At 47.6% G+C, this 17,661-nt stretch overlaps 1 protein-coding gene across 2 annotated transcripts in view; it reads left to right on the top strand.

Moving 5' to 3' along the window:
• The window catches only part of TSPAN15 (tetraspanin 15), a 48,030-nt gene that overhangs the window by 13,810 nt on the left and 16,559 nt on the right, over positions 1–17,661 (top strand). For both annotated transcript variants that reach the window (XM_012723749.1, XM_004680818.2), the window contains exons 2-3: positions 10,533–10,718; positions 11,837–11,911. In XM_012723749.1, coding sequence (XP_012579203.1) covers positions 10,533–10,718; positions 11,837–11,911 — 261 coding nt within the window. The remainder of the gene's footprint in view (positions 1–10,532; positions 10,719–11,836; positions 11,912–17,661) is intronic.

Here is a 17,661-nt window from a genome sequence, read left to right as displayed (position 1 = left end):
AAAAGCTGATTCAAAGATCGCCTGGATATTTCTAGGTTACCGTTGTTATTATCTTGTCTTAACATCTCTTTTTCTCTCTCTTTACCTCCCACCCCTCAATAAATACTCTTTTTTACCAAACCATCTGAAAGAAAGCCACAGCTATTATGACCTCACCTTAGATGCCCTAGAGGTCAGCGTTCCCAAAGGCCCTAACCTACACCATCCAGTAACATACCACTTGTAACAGCGTCGTCCATATTCAGATTTCCTCCGTTCCCCCAAATGTCCTTTTCAGTGGATATTTTGCCCAGCTCAGGATGTACTTGCTGCTTTTTGGCTGTACCAGTCTCTGTAATCTCCCCCACTCTAGAGCGTCCTTACTTGTTTTGATTCCTTGGAGCCTGCAGCCCGTTTGATCTGCACGTCATCAGCCTTCTGGATTCGCTTTACGGTTTCCTCGTAATTGGGTTCAGGCCACCCACTTCCTGTGGGAGTGCTGCTGGGGGATGCGTGAGGTATACAGGCGTATGTCAGGCCTTCCTGTCCAGACCAGACCGTGCCCAGCTTGACTGCCCGCCTGGCCATCATAAGCTGCCCCTCCCCAGAATAACAAATACAGATGCTGCTGGGAGACCCCTGGGGGCCTTGTAAATATTCAGCTTGGTGAAAGAGCTTTGAAAGCAAATCTGAGCAAGTGACCCCCTGCTTTAATGATTTCAGTGATTTCCCTGTTTCAGCCTCAAAAGAAATGAGTTGTGAGAACCAGCTGTCTTCTCATCATCCAGACATGATTATTGCAGAAATACAAATCTTCTCAAATCTTTCCTGATAAAAGATAGGCTATTTTTGTTAATATGTAAATAGACTTGTTATTTCTAAAGGGACTGAAGAAGTATTTAAATTATGTTTTCATTACTTATATGGTAAATAATTGATATGAATCATAAAAATAGTTATTTGAGGGTCTTCAAAGTTCTTAAGGAGTCCAGAGACTAAAAACTTAGAAAACCACTGGCTTAACCAACCTCTCAGGATGTTGAGGGAGTGAACTCTTTGGCTAACTTGAGACACCTGACCTTGGTGGTTTGGCTTCAGCCAGCTTCCTAGTCTCTTCCTCTCCCCCACCCCTGCCTGGATCAGCCACCCTTACCTGCTGTCCCGGTGGCATCTTCATGATACCTGAAACCTCTGCCCACTTAAAAAATTTTTGTTTTTGTTTGTCCATTACATGTTTTTTTTTTTTTTAAAGATTTATTTATTTGTACACACAGAACTGGGGTACAGGCCAGAGGCTCAGGGGCGGCGAGAGGCTTCACCAGAGACAGAGTGGGGAGCAGAACAGGCAGATCTACGAAGTACACTGCTGAGGGGAGCAGCGGGCGGGTCAGGAGAGGTCTGCCGCACCATGTGGTCACCTCCGGGGCAGGCGGGAATCGAACTCTACTGCAGTGGCTTTAGCTTCTCAGTGCTGTGCTTTAACCCGCTGAGCCACCAGGGAAGGCCTGTCCATCACATGTTTTAATAGACTGTTCGAACATCACCGCCAGGAAACCTTCCATGTTCTCTCCCTTCTTACCCATGATTTAGTGTCTCCTCCCTGCTCCCCCCATCCCCATGTACTCAGTTACCTTTACTCCAGCATTTCCCTCACTCTGCTGTGTCGGTTAGTGTGCAGGTGTGTCTCACCACATTGCATTCCCTAAGGACAGGAACTAGGTCTTTTCTTTCTCCTCCTAATGCCTGGTATATAGTAGGTGCTTAATAAGTGCTGAATCAGTCGGATTTCAGACTAGGGTCTCTCCTTTCCCTGAATCATCTTTGGTTCAAAGTGAGTGATGACACCTGATTTCATTCTTAAATGTTAGGGTGCAGCGGGAGTACATCTTGACTGAGGAAGGAGAAGTAACATTTATTGAGCACTTTGGCTGTCTGGAACTTTTGCATGATATCTTGCTTCAGAGACTTCATGGCTCACTAAGGCTACTGTGAGCTGAATTGGGCTTCACCACTTTCCTATGGCTTCTGTGGGGAGAATGTGGTCTGGGAGCTAAGCCACCTATGAACTTCCTATGAACTTCTGAGATGTCATAGTGAAATTGCATCTCATGTGCAGACTGTGAAGTTGTCATGATCAAAGATGGTGTATGAGTTGCTGAGACCTGCACCATGCCCTGCATGGAGCAGGCAGTGAATACCTGCAATTTTTTGTTCAATGGGCATAGCAAATGCTATAAATATCAGTAACACAGATTCCCATGTTGATTTCATAGGCATTGAGAAATGGCATGAGATCCTAATGGCTGGGGTCATCCAGAAAGGCTTCCAGTGAGGACATGGGGTTGGATTGAGTTTTGGCTCCATTAGTTCCAAAGAACAGCGGTCTCTCCATGGCCTGTGAGAGGCAGTGCTGGAGGTATGTCTCCATCAAGGCTGGTGTGGGAAGAGCATCTCAGTCTCCTGTCAGGTCTTTCCCATGCAGAAGTGTGACATCCCTGGACAGGTGGGAAGCAGGAGCAGATCCAAGGAGGACTTAGGATGGCAGGTGGGGCAGGAGGAGAAGACTATGACAGCCCAAGGTCTGCTGAGCTGGGGTTAAGGAGGCGCTGAGTGAGCATGAGTTTCCATGGACTCCTGGAGCACTGAGGGGACTCTCAGGGTGGTTTTCAGGGCTACCTCCATCCCTTTTGGATCAGGAAAATTAAGACCCAGGGAGGACAAGGGACTTGCGCAAGCTTGCTTCAGCACTAGTGACAGAACTGGAATTAAAGCCCAGGGCGCTCCCATGCTCCTGCTCGGTGTCCCTTCAGATATATCATGTGGCTTCTTCTGTGCCTTTGACCTCTTTCGAGTCCTATGTCCTTGGAGCGGGGGCAGTTTATATTCTTTAAGACCTGGTGCATGCCAGATGCTGACATTGGTGGTCTGATTTCCCCTCTGCTTTCCCAGCCCATTTCAGGGCTCACTTCAGGTGTGGGATTTTGTGCAAAGGCAAAAAGAATGAATCAGAGGCCAAGTGTATGTGTTTATATATACTTGTGCACACAGCCATACGTAAGTATAGAAATGCTCATCTATGTACATGTGTGTATCTATATCGCAATTTGATTTGCTTTTTTTGTTAGATGTAAACTACATTAGTATTGGAAACAGGAAATAGTATGCCCTATCATTGCCAAAATTGTGTAGAGACAACCCTCAATTTATAGGTGCCCAGATCAGCCAGGTGCATGCTGGGAACAGCTGTCCTGCTCCTCCTCGTCCCTCTCTGTTCTCCACTCTCTGATCCTCCCCTTCTCCCTTTCTAGTTAGGGGGCTCCCTCTTCTACTATGGCTTCTTCTTTCAGCATCCTAGAGCAGGCAGAGAGAGAGGAGAGATCCCAGGGGGTCCCACTTTTCCCCCATCCCTGAAATTCCCCTTTCCTCACTTTTGTTCCTGCAAGGTTTCAGTCCCACCTCCCAGACTAGGGGGAGATTGGGGGATGCCCTGGCCAGTTCCTAGACAGCTACAAAAGGCTGTAAAGCCATTTTTAGAACAAAGCCTCTGGCCCCTCTGTGAGTTCACGTCTCCTTTAAATGGGCTGGGAGAAGGGGTGACCTGGGCCATCTTACCCACCCAGCCAGTGACCCTCAGCTGGGCTGTGGAGAAGGCACTTTTGGGCCAGAGGAGGAAGGGAGCGGGATGACTGGGGATCATAGGCATAGGGTGACCCCCTGGGCAGAGCCTCAGCAGGAAGTACCTCCTAACTCTGGATCCCCTGGGTGCCCAAGCCCTTACCCCAGAGCCCCAGTTTCCATTCCCCAGGACTCACCTCAGCTAGATCCAGGGCATTGTCTGCAGTGGCCTGAGCTGGGGGACTCCTGTCGCTACCCCAGAGCTCAACAGCCAGGGTATGTTCTGGGGAGCAGTGGCTTCTGTTCTGGTTGACCTCTGGCTATTGGGTCAGCCTGGCTTGGGGTCACTTAGGGCTGAGATCTGGGAAGATGGTCACCCAAACGCTAGGGGAGCACAATGCTGGGAGGTGCGTTCTGATGCTGCTTCAGGCTCAAGGAAGGTGGGAGAGGGAGAGAGGTCTGGAGAGGAAGGGGGAGAGAAAGGCAGGGAGAGCAATGTGTTGGGTGAAGGAGTTTGCTTTTGACTCTCCTGCTCTTGACCGTGTTCACAGTTTGCAGTTTAACCACGCGTCACTCTCATTCTTAAGCCCTGGTGGCTCTGTAGCAGAATGGGCTCACCAGAGTTTCTTCTTTGGGACTGTAGGAATTTGAAGTACTTTCATATCTTAGTTCCCTCCCCCACCCTGTATCTCGGGCCCTCCTTGTGCCTGCGGAGCCAAAGTCCATGCAACCTTCCAGACACAGCTCCCACGGGCCCTCTCTGGTTTCCCAGGAGAAAGTAATTGTCTACCTCTTGTTTCAGAATATCCTGAGAATTATTTGTGACACTGCTTCACCCTGCCTGTCCCCCAAACTCTTCCCAAGGAGGGTCAGGCCCTCCCACCCCAGTGCTATGTTTGTGGTTATTCTTAATTAGAAATTCCGCTCTCTGCCCGGGCTGGTTGAATAGCCGGGGCTTGCAAACCTCCCAGCTAAGCTCTTTCATAGCCTGGAATGTGTGGTGTGGGAGTCTTTTAAATCAAATTTCTGTAACCATTGGTGACCGGAAGGGTAGTAAAACAGATTGGTGCGCACACTTTGATTCCTGAGGGGTTTCTTTTTTTCCAAAGGCAGTATTTTCCACCACTTTCTTTTGCTGGGGAGGTGGAGGAGGGTGCTCCCCAGGCAGGCCTGGGAAATATTTACAGAGGTCTCTTCAGAGTGCTGCCCTGGTGGTCATGGAAAAGCTCGTGGGAGGAGGAGAACACTGTTAGAAAAGCCCTAAGAAAGGCCCTCCCTGGTGGCACAATGGGTTAGGACACAGCACTGCAAGCTGGCCGCAGCCGCTTCAGTACCGGTTCGATCCCCGGCCCCGGAGGTGACCCACATGGTGCAACAGACCTCCCCGTCTCACCTGCTGCTCCCCTCAGCAGTGTACTTCATTCATCTGCCTGTTCTGCTCCCCACTCTGTCTCTTACAGCCCCTGCACCTCAGTTCTGTATGCATAACTAAATGAATGTTTAAAAAAAAAAACAAAAAAATAACGAAATCCTGCCTAGGGTCAAGGCAGAGTTGACAGCAAAGTACCAGTGACAAAGAACCAGCTTTGGGTACTTCTCACACCAAAGGGTTAGCTGGTTTTGGGGTGGGGGTGAGCCCTTTTCTTCCAGCGCAGTCTGAGTAGATGGGACCAGGTTGGTGGCACCAGAGTCTCAGAGCTCAGGATATTGCCTGGTGGCCCTTGGGTGAATCAAGGGGAGCCTAGACTTCTGTCTGTGTGTGTGTGAGGGGCACCAGCAAGACCTTGTGGAGCTGGCCTGTCCTGCTGTCCTTTTGGGCAAGATGAGGGTAACAACATGAACTGAGTTTCTTGGAGAAAGGAGAGAGGAGTAGAGTCAGTGGCTATTTGTTGATCCTTCTCTGGCTAGTGGCAGGATGTGTAAGGCATGTGAGTTTTAAATAAGGGTGGTTTCTCGCTTATGAATGGAACAATGTTGAGAGTGATAAGTGACAGAAGGCATGAGCCAGAGCTGTGCCACTAGCTACAGGTGGTCAGGTTTGAATTTCAATTTAAAGTGCAATAAAATGATTTTTTTAAAGTTTTATTTATTTATGCATACAGAACTGGGGTACAGCCCAGAGATGCGGAGGGTGAGAGGAGTCACCAAAGACAGAGTGGGGAGCAGAACAGGCCAACTGATGAAGTACACTGCTGAGGGGAGCAGCGGGTGGGTCAGGAGAGCTCTGCTGAGCCATGTGGGTCAGCTCCCGGGCGGGGATCGAACTCACACTGAAGCACTGTGCCGAGCTTGCAGTGCTGCACTTTAACCCACTGCGCTACCAGGGAGGCCCTGAAATAAAGGTTTAAATGATTTTCTCAGGCATACAAGCCACGTTTCAAGAACCTGCTGACTACATATGTGGCTCATGGCTACCACAGGGACATTAGCAGCATCACAGAACATTCTGTAGGCCGTGCTGCCCTACTGGGAACTTTGAGATTTTGCAAAGTCTGTTCACACCGGTTGTCTCCCAGGTCTTTGCAAAAGTCCCATCTGAAGCCTTAGCAGCAGGCCAGACAGACAGGCGCTGGCTGTGTCCCCTCACTCTGCCTTGTACACCGTTTAGCTTCAAGTTGAGCCTGGCCTAGCAGCTGAGACTGGTTGTTTCTTGGCATGAGAGGGCGTGTGGTTGTCGGAGAGGATGCAGGCACGCAACCCTCTGTGGCGTGTTGTGCCAGCTCTATAATTGCTCTACAGATAGCTGCAGGCTTTGCTAACTTACAGGTGAAAGTGAGGCCCATAGAGGGGAAATGACATGGCCAGGGGCACCAAGCTAATAAATGGAACCCACAACACTAGCTCCCTTCTCTTGTCTCGGCTTTACTGCTCCTTCCAGCACCTGGTTCTGTACAGGACAGGGGCTGGGGCTGGCTGCTTTGGAGGAGGGATCCCTGTAGCAAGGCCCGGGCCTGGGGCAGGAGGCCGTGGACCTGTGGACGTGAAGACCTGCGCCATCTTATTTAAAGGCTCTCTTAATCCTTGGAGTTCGGCTATTTCCCACATCCTTTAAGCAGGAAATTCATTGAAGTGCTTAGATTGGGTCCAGGACAAAGTCCTGCATCTTCCAGTGCCCCATGAGATCTAGAATGAAGCAGTTTTGAGATCTTCTGGGAAACATTGGTTCCTGCTGGAAGCTCATCCTAATTTCTGTGATTCTCTTTCCCCACCTTACTTTTATTTTAATTCTTCCAGCCCTCTGCTCCTGTCCATGGCGAGAACCACAGTTCTTTTCCCATAGATGAGGGACTCTTCACCTCTTTTGTCCAGGGATCCCCATGGCTCTCAGAGGAAGCCTATGGAATCCTCTTCAGAGCACATGGCTTAAATACATAAAATGACATACACAGGGTTGCTAAAGAGATCAATTTTATTGAGGTACAACTCTTAAAATAGTACAAACTCAGTCCTGTGATAATGTCCTTTATCCATGCATTAAGTCAACAGATATAACACTGAGCCTAATATGCTGAACTGATGTGGAATATATATGATATTTTAAGATATTCAGCAATCCAGTAATAACTAATTTGATGTCCTTTGATGACAGAGTCACAGCTATGGTTAACAATGCTGTGGGTTGCTGTCTGCATGTGAAATAGAAGGAGTGTTTCAGTTAGAGGTTAATGAAGCAATGCTGTGACTAACTCACCTCAAAGACCCCCTGTATGCATCCCCAGAACATACATTTCCAGCTTCTTCTATTCTCGCCTTCCTCATTCTTACCCTGTGTCTAGTCTCGTGATGCTTCGTGTCCCCTTGGAGCCTGCTACAGGGCCTGGAACACAATAGGTGGTGGGTGGGTGTCTTTGCATGTGGAAAAAGGGCAGACTTGCTGAAGGTGAGTCAGTGGGGGCCAGTGACCAGATGCTTCCTGCAAGAGGAGACGCAGGTGCTGGAGTGCCTGCCCGGGCCTTTTGCTTCCCAACAGCTGAGTAGGAGGAGGAAGAGGATGCTGGGGAGAGTGGGCCTGTAAGCCCGGTTCACACTGGATGACGGAGCTCCTTTGTAGCCTGATGAAGACACCATGTGACTTGAAAAAGTCCAGGGCCTTGGGCCTAACCTGTGTGCTGGCGATAGCATGCTCTTTCCCTTCTTGGCCACAAATTGGCATGCTGTGTGTCCCTGCCCCTGTGCTGTTTAGCTGAAGCTGTCCTCCTTGATAAATGGACCATTCACTTCCTGCACTGGAGCTGGAGTGGCTGGCCGCCTGGTGAAGGGCTATAATTAGCAGAGAAGAGTGGATGGGATTGCATGCTTAGCATTGACAGTTAATTTTATATTCAGATAGAAACATAAACTGATGTCATTGCAGATGTAAATATCATTTAATCCATGGGAAGAGCATGCCAGCCTCTCCCCATGCCCACTGCACTCCAACACGAGCTCAGCCTGCAATATGTGGGGGGCTGCCTTGGGGAGTTGCCTGCCAGGCTGTTCATGGGCTGGGCTCGCAGCCCCTTTGCTTGGAGCAGGAGAAACAGCGCCTGCAAGAACGCTGTGCACGGTGCTGGGGAGTATGAGGAGGCTTGGGTTTGTATTTGCTTTTCCCAGGGACTTAGTGATCTGGAAATGTTGGAAGACTCACTACCAAGGAAGAGGCGATGCTTTGCAATGGGAGAGAGATCAGACCAAAGGAAGTTTTGTTTCCTGCCAGCAAGACAATTCTGGAATGCGTCCCAGGGCTCTGGGAGCTTTTAAAAATAGAAGAAGCTACTGACTGCCTTTAAGGAGAAGGCTGCTTGGAATTGAGACCAGCGACAACCCTGGTGTTTTGGAGATAGTTTCCAAAGCAGGTTCTTTAACCCAGAAAGCATAACCATGAACAGGAATGAGGGATGGAGGTGGATGGGGGTGGTGGGCTGATGTCAGTGCCTAGAAAACTTAGCACTCACAGAAGTCTCAGGGATAAGCTCTGGAAATGTTACGATATTGTCAGTTCAGTGACAGCATGTGAATTTAACTTGTCATTAAAATAGAAGCTAAAACCTCACCTCTGCCCCCCACAGGTGCACTGTGACCTCACATATCCTGTCTAGGCTCTGAAGGCTTCATTCTCAGTGAGGTTCTCTTTAACCATGATCCTCAGCTTTGGAACGGAGGGATGTCTGGGTTCTGTGTATGGTTCAGGGTTACAGCTAAGTAAGGGATAAGTGGGATATTTTGGAAGGAATTTGACTTTTAAAATCACTTGTTCTTGGAGAACCCATGGGCTTAGGCTGGACTTAAATATGCCTGAGTTTTGGATTCACAGCTAGCTTCTAGGTAACTTTTATCAAAGGCAGGTATAATTCCTGGGATCGCCATTTTCCTATAAAGGTCTGGGGGAGTGTGTGGATGTGTTCTGCATCTCATCTTATGTTTTATAGTTTACCTGTGGGTAATTTTTCTGATGCCATTTTACTCATGGTTTTCTGGCATGGCCAAATGCGTTAATAAGTACCTGACAGCTGGGTTTGCTCAAGTCTGTAGACCTGGGGCGTGTCTTATTGGATAGGCATTCTTTTAGAGTGGGGGGAATGGATCCCAGTCATCCTGGGTGATCTTTTCAGGTCAAGGGGAGTGGCACCTAGCCGGAAATACCGCCAAGTGCTGACCCATGGGAGATGATGCCTGGTAATCCTCTGTCTTCCGGTGTTACTTAAGCTTGGTCTGTTTGTTTCATTTTTGACATTCCAGCTACTTGTCAAAGCTCAGGGGCAAGTGGCCATGTCCTTTTACCCAGGACAGTCTTGGCGCTTTGTAGAAGTCAGTCAAAGGGATCTACTTTGAGGGCACTTTCCAGTCCATGTAAGGCCAGGGCACAGTCACGGATAACTGGCGGGGCGCTGACAGGGGGCTGTGCTCAGGGCAGGCCTCGTCAACATCTGTCTCTTTCACTGGGCCTTGGCTGACAGCACCACAGCTTCCAGTTCCTCTCCCATGCTGCCTTCAGTTCAGTGAGCAGGTCCACATCTCGGATGACTTGTCTCTGTTCTTGGGAGTGTTGAACCAAGAAAGTAGGAAGCTTGGGAAGACAAGGGACTGGTGGCCAGCTTCACACTCCAGGCCAGGGGGTATTGCAAGTAGCTCTCATCCATTCAATGGACATGGGACTGTTCTGGCTGCTGGAGGTACCTGGAAGATTAGAAAAATATCCCTTTTGGCAGGCAGGCCTGCAAAAACTGAGGGGTGAGCAGGACAGAATCAAGAACCTCCATACCCATTTTCCAGATGAGAACAGGTTTGGTATGGTCAGTGCCTGTCCAAGGCCCAGGGCTGATGGGCAGCAGATCCGGGTTCAGCCTGGTTCTCTGAGCCTTTAGCCACTGGCATGTTGCCCCCCCCCACCTTCACCCATGGGGGAACTCCCCTCTCCAGCAACATTTCCAAAGGGTTTGTAGTAGTTTGTTAGGACTTCCATAACAAATTACGACAGATTTAAACAACAGAAATTTATGATCTCACAATTCTGGAGACTGGAAGTCTGAGATCAAAGTGTCCGTAGAGTTTGTTTTGTCTGGGAGCTGCTCTCCCTGCCTTCTGGGGGGCTGCTTTCTCCCTGGACCTTCTCCATGGTCTTCCCTCCATGCCTGGTCCTAATCTCTCCTCACAAGTGACCACTTCACAATGGATGAAGACCCACCCACGTGACCTCATTTTATCTTTATTGCCCTTCTTTAAAACTCTGTCTTCAAATACAGTCACATTCTGAGGCACTGGGCATTAGGACGGCATAATATGAATTTTGGAGGAGCACAGCCTGTTATAGTTTCCCCCTTGTGTGGTCGTCTGGGGTGAGCATCCTCTACTCTGCTCCCTCCCACCCGTGGCACTTGCCACAGCCCTCAGCTGAGTACCTTGGACACTCAGTGGCTGCCAGTTTTCCCCCTCCTCATCCCCTGCCTTTGTTGCTGCAGCTGATCGGGGGCCTGGTGCTGTCGGTGGGGATCTACGCAGAGGTCGAGCGGCAGAAATACAAAACCCTTGAAAGTGCCTTCCTGGCCCCAGCCATCATCCTCATCCTCCTGGGGGTCATCATGTTCATCGTCTCCTTCATTGGCGTGCTGGCTTCCCTCCGTGACAACCTGTGCCTCCTCCAAGCGGTGAGTCAGCCCCACTGGCCCTCAGCCAAGGCGTGGGGGGTCCTTGGAGTCCACGAGAGGCCTGAGACCCACCCTGGACCCTCAGGTAGTCAGGTTTCTTCAGCCCTTGCCTCCAGCCAGCTCTCCGGAGGGTTTTTTGGAATCAGCCCACCTGCCCCAAGAGGGCCCATCTCTGAGTCTGTGTATAAAAGATGATTTGAATAATCTCACTTAAATCCCATGTTGGAATTGGGCAACTCCACACTCAAATGAGAGCAAATGAAAACACAACATGTTATTCCTTTCAGGTTCAGGGGTCTCCACAGCACCCTGACCTCGTTCTCATGCCACCTCCCAGCTGGGCTGTCCTGCATTATCCTCATGTTCTCTTTGGCATGGTCACGGGCAGCCTCAGGCCGACGAGTGCTTACAGCTGAGATCCCAGGTCACCTTTGCTGGTAACTCTGCCAGAAGCCCCAGGTGCTAATGGTCCACTGTGGAGTCAAGGGGTGGAGCCAACTCCACCTGCCCTCCCCTCCCCCTCGTAAAGGGGGGAGCCATGGCGGCCTAAAGCCAGGATTATTGGGAAAGGAAATCCATTTACTCAGTAACTACATGGACCTCAGTGTTTCATGTGGAAAACCCCTAAAAGCCTCTAGCAGCAGGGTCTTGGTGCTGTCTGAGGCTGGAGGTTTCTGGCATCCATTTGAACAATCCATTTCCCATGCCAGGCAGGGAGGGTGAGTATCCTGTAACCCTCACCCCTCGTCTGTGGGGATCTTTAGCAGAGTTGGGCCTTCGAGCCACGCCTGTCTCCTTTAATTTAGCTGGTGAGAGGAGCAGCTTTCCTCGTGGTGGTGTGGGGTGATGGGTGGGGGTGAGGTTCACTTTTATATCAAGACCCTGTGATGACCTCTGGGTTACATGTCAATGACAGACTGGCTGGGCCAGCTGAGTTCTCTTCCTGGCACTGGATCCAGAGAAGGGCTTTCCCTGGGAATGTCTGTTCACCTCCCATCTCCTCCTAGGAGAAAGGGGCAAAAGGCCCAGGAGCCAAGAATAGTCGTTACAGACTACCCCAGCATGGATGCTGCTTCCGTTGGGCCTTCTAGGCGAATCTCTGACTTTTTCTTTTTCAGTTTATGTATGTCCTTGCGATTTGCCTCATAATGGAGCTCGCTGGTGGCGTGGTGGCCTTGATCTTCCGGAACCAGGTGGGTCTGTGTCTCGTTTACAGCTACGTGTCTGCTGAGTACCCACGGTGTCTCTGTGTCCAGGGCTGTAAATTAGGGGCATGGCAGAGAGTGGGTCAGGTGATGGAACTTCCATTCTGCTGGGGGAGACCACATGTTGGATCAGTAAATCAGTGAATAAGAAATGAAACAGAGTGCTCCCGCGTCTGGGGGAGAACAATGAAATAAGGAAAAGGCCCCACCAGGTGAGGTCCAGCCAGAGGGAACTGCTGAGGCAGAAAGGAGCAGAACAGATTAGTGAAACAGCATGGAGGCTGCTTGGCCATCGGAGGGGCGAGGGGAGGCATACATAGCAGGTGGAGTTGAAGGACTAGCTGATGTAGGTCCTCCAGCCTATGGGTAGGAACTTGGAATTTTTTTTCTAAAGACAATAGGAAGCATTAGAAAGTTCTTTGTGGTGAGATGATGTGATTTGATAGGCATTTTGCCCTGCCCACCAAGTGGAAAATGGAGAGGAAGGAGACAAGGAAGCTGTGGGAGAGACCAGTGGGGAGGTGATGTTTCTCCAGGAAAAGGGGGATATTTCTTTGGACTGAGGTGGAAGCAGTGGGCTTGCATGGAAATGGTGAAATCTGGCATAACTTGAAGGCAGTACTAGCAGGGCTCTGTTGTACTGGCTCCAGGGTGAGGGCCAGAAAGGCTGATAGTGCAAAGCCTGGAGTCTTGGCCCTGGAGGGGCTTGCAGAATCAGGGTTCCTGCAAGTGCCAAAGCTACTCAGAACGCCTGGGCCCAAGTCCCTCCTTTGTAGGCTATGTGAGCTGTGTGACCTTGAGCAGGCCACTTAGCTACTCAGCTCCTTGGGCTCCTTACAGGCTAATAATAATGTCTAGCCCATGAGTTTTGGATGAGGATTTGATGAGAAGAATCTGGCATGGTAGATCCAAACTACGCACCAACTCCTTTGCCCTGGAGAAGAGAGCGGACGCTTGTCTTCATCCTGGTCCTGGGGTTCCAGAAGGAGGGCATGTTTATAGAGGCAGTTAGTGCACTCCTGGACCTCTACCTCTCCCGGCCCCGTAGCCTGGCTCCTGGCAGTCTTGGGTATCGCCACCGGGCAGGTACATCATGGCCAAATTGCCTTTCTTGCCAGAACTTGAGCCCAAGGCAGCAGGCTGTGCAGATGATTTAGTGTGACTCCTGCAAACTTTTCATGGGTACATCTGGCATCCCAGCCCCGGTGGAAGCAAGGACCATACTTGTTCTGCCTGGGCCTCCTGTGGGTGGGCCTTACCCATGGGCGTGTCCAGCCTTGGGATCCAGGGTTCATCCCCCAGTTTTCTGAGTCCTGGAAAGGGGAGGGAGATTCCCATGGTATCGATTGAATAGTACCTGTTCACTCTGGTCACCATACTACAGAATTTAGTCATCTATCATTGAAAGTATAATCTTTGGCAAACTTCTCCCTATTTCCCCCCAGCCCCTAGCCTCTGGGAACTACATTTTTACTTTCTGGTCCTGAATTTGACAATTTTTCTCTTTTTAAGACATTTCACCTAGGAGTGATAATACCACACGGTACTTACTTTTCTCCGTCTGGCTTATTTCACTTAGCACAATGCCCCGAGTTCATCTGTTGTTGTAAATGCAGGATTTTTTTAAATCAGTGAATCATATCCTATTATATAAGTAATGGACACACGCACACACCCTATATATTTATAATGCAATATCAGTATGTGTTTCTCATCTTTTCTTTATCTATTCACTGACAGCAGCTCATACTCAGGTGTTTTCCCTGTGTTGTTCCCCAGGTATCAGTGCAGTAGCTCTGAAGTTCTCCTCATGGCAGGTGTTTCTCTGAGATAGCGCTTTTATTTCCTTTGGGTCTATACCTAGAACTGAAATTGCTGGATCACACGGTAGTTCTCTTTTAATTTTTTTTTAAGGAAAATTCACAGTTTTCAATGACTGTGCCAATGTATATTCCTATCAACAGTGCACAAGGGTTTCTTGGCTTCTCCCCAACATTTGTTCTTTTATTTTTTTAGAGATTTATTTATTTATACATGTGAAACTGGGGTAAAGGCCAGAGGTGTGGGGAGTGAGAGGATTCACCAGAGATAGAATGAGGAGCAGAACAGGCAGATGGACTGAAACACACTGCTGAGGGGAGAAGCGGGCAGGTCAGGAGAGGTCTGCCACGCCACATAGGTCAACCCCTGGCTGTGGATCGAACTCTGTGCTGCAATGGCTGTGATAGCTTCATAGTGCTGCGCTCTAACCTGTTGCACCACCAGGGAGGGCCCTTATTATTTTTTTTTTTTAAGATTTATTTATTTGTGCATACAGAACTGGGGTACAGGCCAGAGGCTCAGGGGTGGTGAGAGGCTTCACCAGAGGCAGAGTGGGGAGCAGAACAGGCAGATCGATGAAGTACACTGCTGAGGGGAGCAGCGGGCGGGTCAGGAGAGGTCTGCCACGCCATGTGGTCACCTCCGGGGCAGGTGGGAATCGAATTCATGCAGAAGCGGCTTTAGATTCTCAGTGCTGTGCTTTAACCCGCTGCACCACCAGGGAGAGAGGGCCCTTATTTTTAATAATAGACATTTTAACAAATGGGAGGCGGTATTTCATTGCAATTTTGATTTGCATTTCTCTGATGATCAGTGATGCTGACCGTCTTTTCTCATACTCATTCATTGGCCACTTGTATGTCTCCTTTGGAAAAATATCTACTTGCGACTCATCCGTTTTAAAATCAGATGTATGTTTTGCTATTGAATTGCAGAGTTTTTTATTTTGTATACTAATGCCTTCTTGACATATGGCTTACAAATCTTTTCTCCCATTTGTATGATATCTTTCCTTTCTTTTTTGATCGTTTCCTTTGGTGTGGAGAAGCTTTTAGTTTGATGAAATCCCTCTTGTTTATTTTGGACTGTGTTGGCTGTGCATGGGTGTCAGATCCAAAAAAAACCATTGCCAAGACCAACATCAAGGAGTTTGTTTTCTTCTAGGAGTGTTACAATACAGATCTTACATTTAAATCTTTCATCTGTTTTAAGTTGATTTTGTACATGGTTTAAGATAGAGATCCAATTTCGTTCTTTTGCATGTGGCTCTTCAGTTTTCCTCCATCATTTACTGTGTATTCTTGGCCCCTTTGTTGCAAATGAGGTCATCTTAGGCAGCTCTCCTGCCTGCCAGTGACGAAGCAGGCATTTCTTTCCACAGTCCTGTCTGTCTCTTTGCAAAGCAGTGGCAGGCGCTCTCTGCCCGCCTGTATCTACGCAGGTGTCTCTCTTTCCCTTTTTCTTTCTCCTAATAAACCTGTGCTTTTAAAATGAAAGAAACACATAAAGGAAAGAAAGAAAGAAAAAGAAAATTAGGTCATCTTGAATGTTAACTATATCTGGGTGGCTTTAATTTTCTGTTCTGTTAGGTATTTGTTCTCTTGTCATCCTATTTTGAGGATTGTAGTGTGGGAATATTGCTTAAAATCAGGACGTGTGATGTCTCCAGTTTAGTTTTTATTCCTTGATTGCTTTAATGAATTGGGGTCTGTTGTGATGCCATGTGAATTTTGGGATTTTTGTTTGTTTTCTTTTGCTCTATTTTTGAAAATTTCTTTAAAAATTCACTGAAATTTTGATAGGGACTGTATTGAATCAATAGATCACATTGGGTAATATGGACATTTTAATAATGCTAATCCTTCCAATCCATGAATAATAGGAATCTTACCATATATTTCTGCTGTCTCCAATTTCTTTCATCAGTATTTGATAGTTTTCACTGTAAAGAGCTTTTGCTTCCTTGGTTAGATATATCTCTAAAGTATTTTATTCTTTTTGAGGCTATTGTAAATGGGATTGTTTATTTTTGGATAGTACATTGTTAGTTTATGTAAATGCAGCTAATTTAAAACATAATATAATGGTTTGTTTTTACATCATTTTGTGCCTTTTCCCATCTCAGTTGTAATCCCCACCCGTGTGCCATCACCATAGTCCAGTGCACTCCCCCCCACCCCCCAGTTTTAATCCTATTCCCCACTCCACCCCCATAAAATATCTCTGGTATATAGTTGTTCATTATTATTATTTTTCCCTCCCTGATCCTTTATGCTCCTGCTATGAGTGAAACCATCCGGTATTTTTCTCTTTCTTTCTGGCTTATCTCACTAAGCATTATCCCTTGGAGCTCCATCCATGTGGCCGCAAAAGGCATGAGTTTTTCTTTTTGATTGCTGAGTAATATTCCATTGTATATATGTACTACATCTTTTAAATCCAGTCTTCCACTTTTGGGCATTTGGCTGTTTCAATGTCTTTCCTATTGTAAATAAAGCTGCAATAAACATGGAGGTGCAGATGTCTTTTTGAATCAGTGTTTTTGTGTCTTTTGGGTAGGTACCTAGGAGTGGGATTGCTGGGTCATAGGGAAGCTCCATTTTTAGCAGTTTGAGAAACCTCCAAATAGTTTTCCATTATGCTTGTACTAGTTTGCATCCCTGCCAGCAGAATGCCGCTAAGTTTTGTATCCTGAAACTTTGTTGAATTTGGTTATTAGTTCTAACAGTTTTTTTTTTCTTTCCCTGTAGTCTTTATGATTTTCTGTGTATAAGATCATGTCATCTGAAAACAGAAAATTTTACTTCTTCCTTTATGATTGATATGACATTTATGGTTTTTTTAATGTATTTTTTTTAAAGATTTATTTGTGCATACAGAACTGGGGTACAGGCCAGAGGCTCAGGGGCGGCGAGAGGCTTCATCAGAGACAGAGTGGGGAGCAGAACAGGCAGATCGACGAAGTACACTGCTGAGGGGAGCAGCGGGCGGGTCAAGAGAGGTCTGCTGCGCCATGTGGTCACCTCCGGGGCAGGCGGGAATCGAACTCATGTGGAAGTGGCTTTAGCTTCTTAGTGCAGTGTTTTAACCCGCTGAGCCACCAGGGAGGGCCCGATATGACATTTATGATTAAGGTGACTTTTAATTACCTTTGCAGATATCAACTCATCCTTGCATCCCTAGGATAAATCCTTCTTGTCCATGGTGTATGATTCTCTTAATGTGCTATTAAATTATGTTGGTTAGTATTTTGTTAAGGATTTTTGCATCAGAGATAGTGGCCTGTAGTTTTGTTTTGTTCTTTTCTCATGGTGTCCTTGTTTAACTTTGCTAAGGAGTAATTTTGGCCTCATAAGTAAGTTTGGAAGTGTTCCCTCCTCAGCAGTGTTTTGAAAGAATTTGAGAAGCATTGGCGTTTATTTTTCTGAGAGCATTGGGTAGCACTCACTAGTGACCCCATCTGGCTCTGGACTTGGCCTTCATTAAGTTTTGTTTTCAGTTCAATCTCCTTACTCATTATTGGGCTGCTCAAATTTTCTATTTCTTAACAGTTTCATCCTAGCAAGCTGTGTATTTCTGGGCATTTATCCCTTTCTTCTAGGTTATCTAGCATTGGTGTGCAATTGTTCATAGTAATATCTTTTGATTCTTTGTGATACCAGTTGTAATGTTTCAGCTCTCATTTCTTTATTTGAAACAAAGCTTTTTTCTTAGTTTATCTAGGTAAAGTTTGTCAATTCTAGTTGTCTTTTCTTACAAACCAACTTACTTTTTTTTTTTTTTAAAAAGATTTATTTATTTGTACATACAGAACTGGGGTACAGGCCAGAGACTCAGGGGCAGTGAGAGACTTCACCAGAGACAGAGCGGGGAGCAGAACAGGCAGATCAACGAAGTACACTGCTGAGGGGAGCAGC

Source organism: Condylura cristata, unplaced genomic scaffold (genome assembly GCF_000260355.1).
Source record: "Condylura cristata isolate star-nosed mole 26May11 unplaced genomic scaffold, ConCri1.0 scaffold00011, whole genome shotgun sequence".
NCBI lineage: Eukaryota > Metazoa > Chordata > Mammalia > Eulipotyphla > Talpidae > Condylura > Condylura cristata.
The sequence above is the reverse complement of the archived record's forward strand: the minus strand, read 5'-3'. Positions and strand labels throughout refer to the sequence as shown.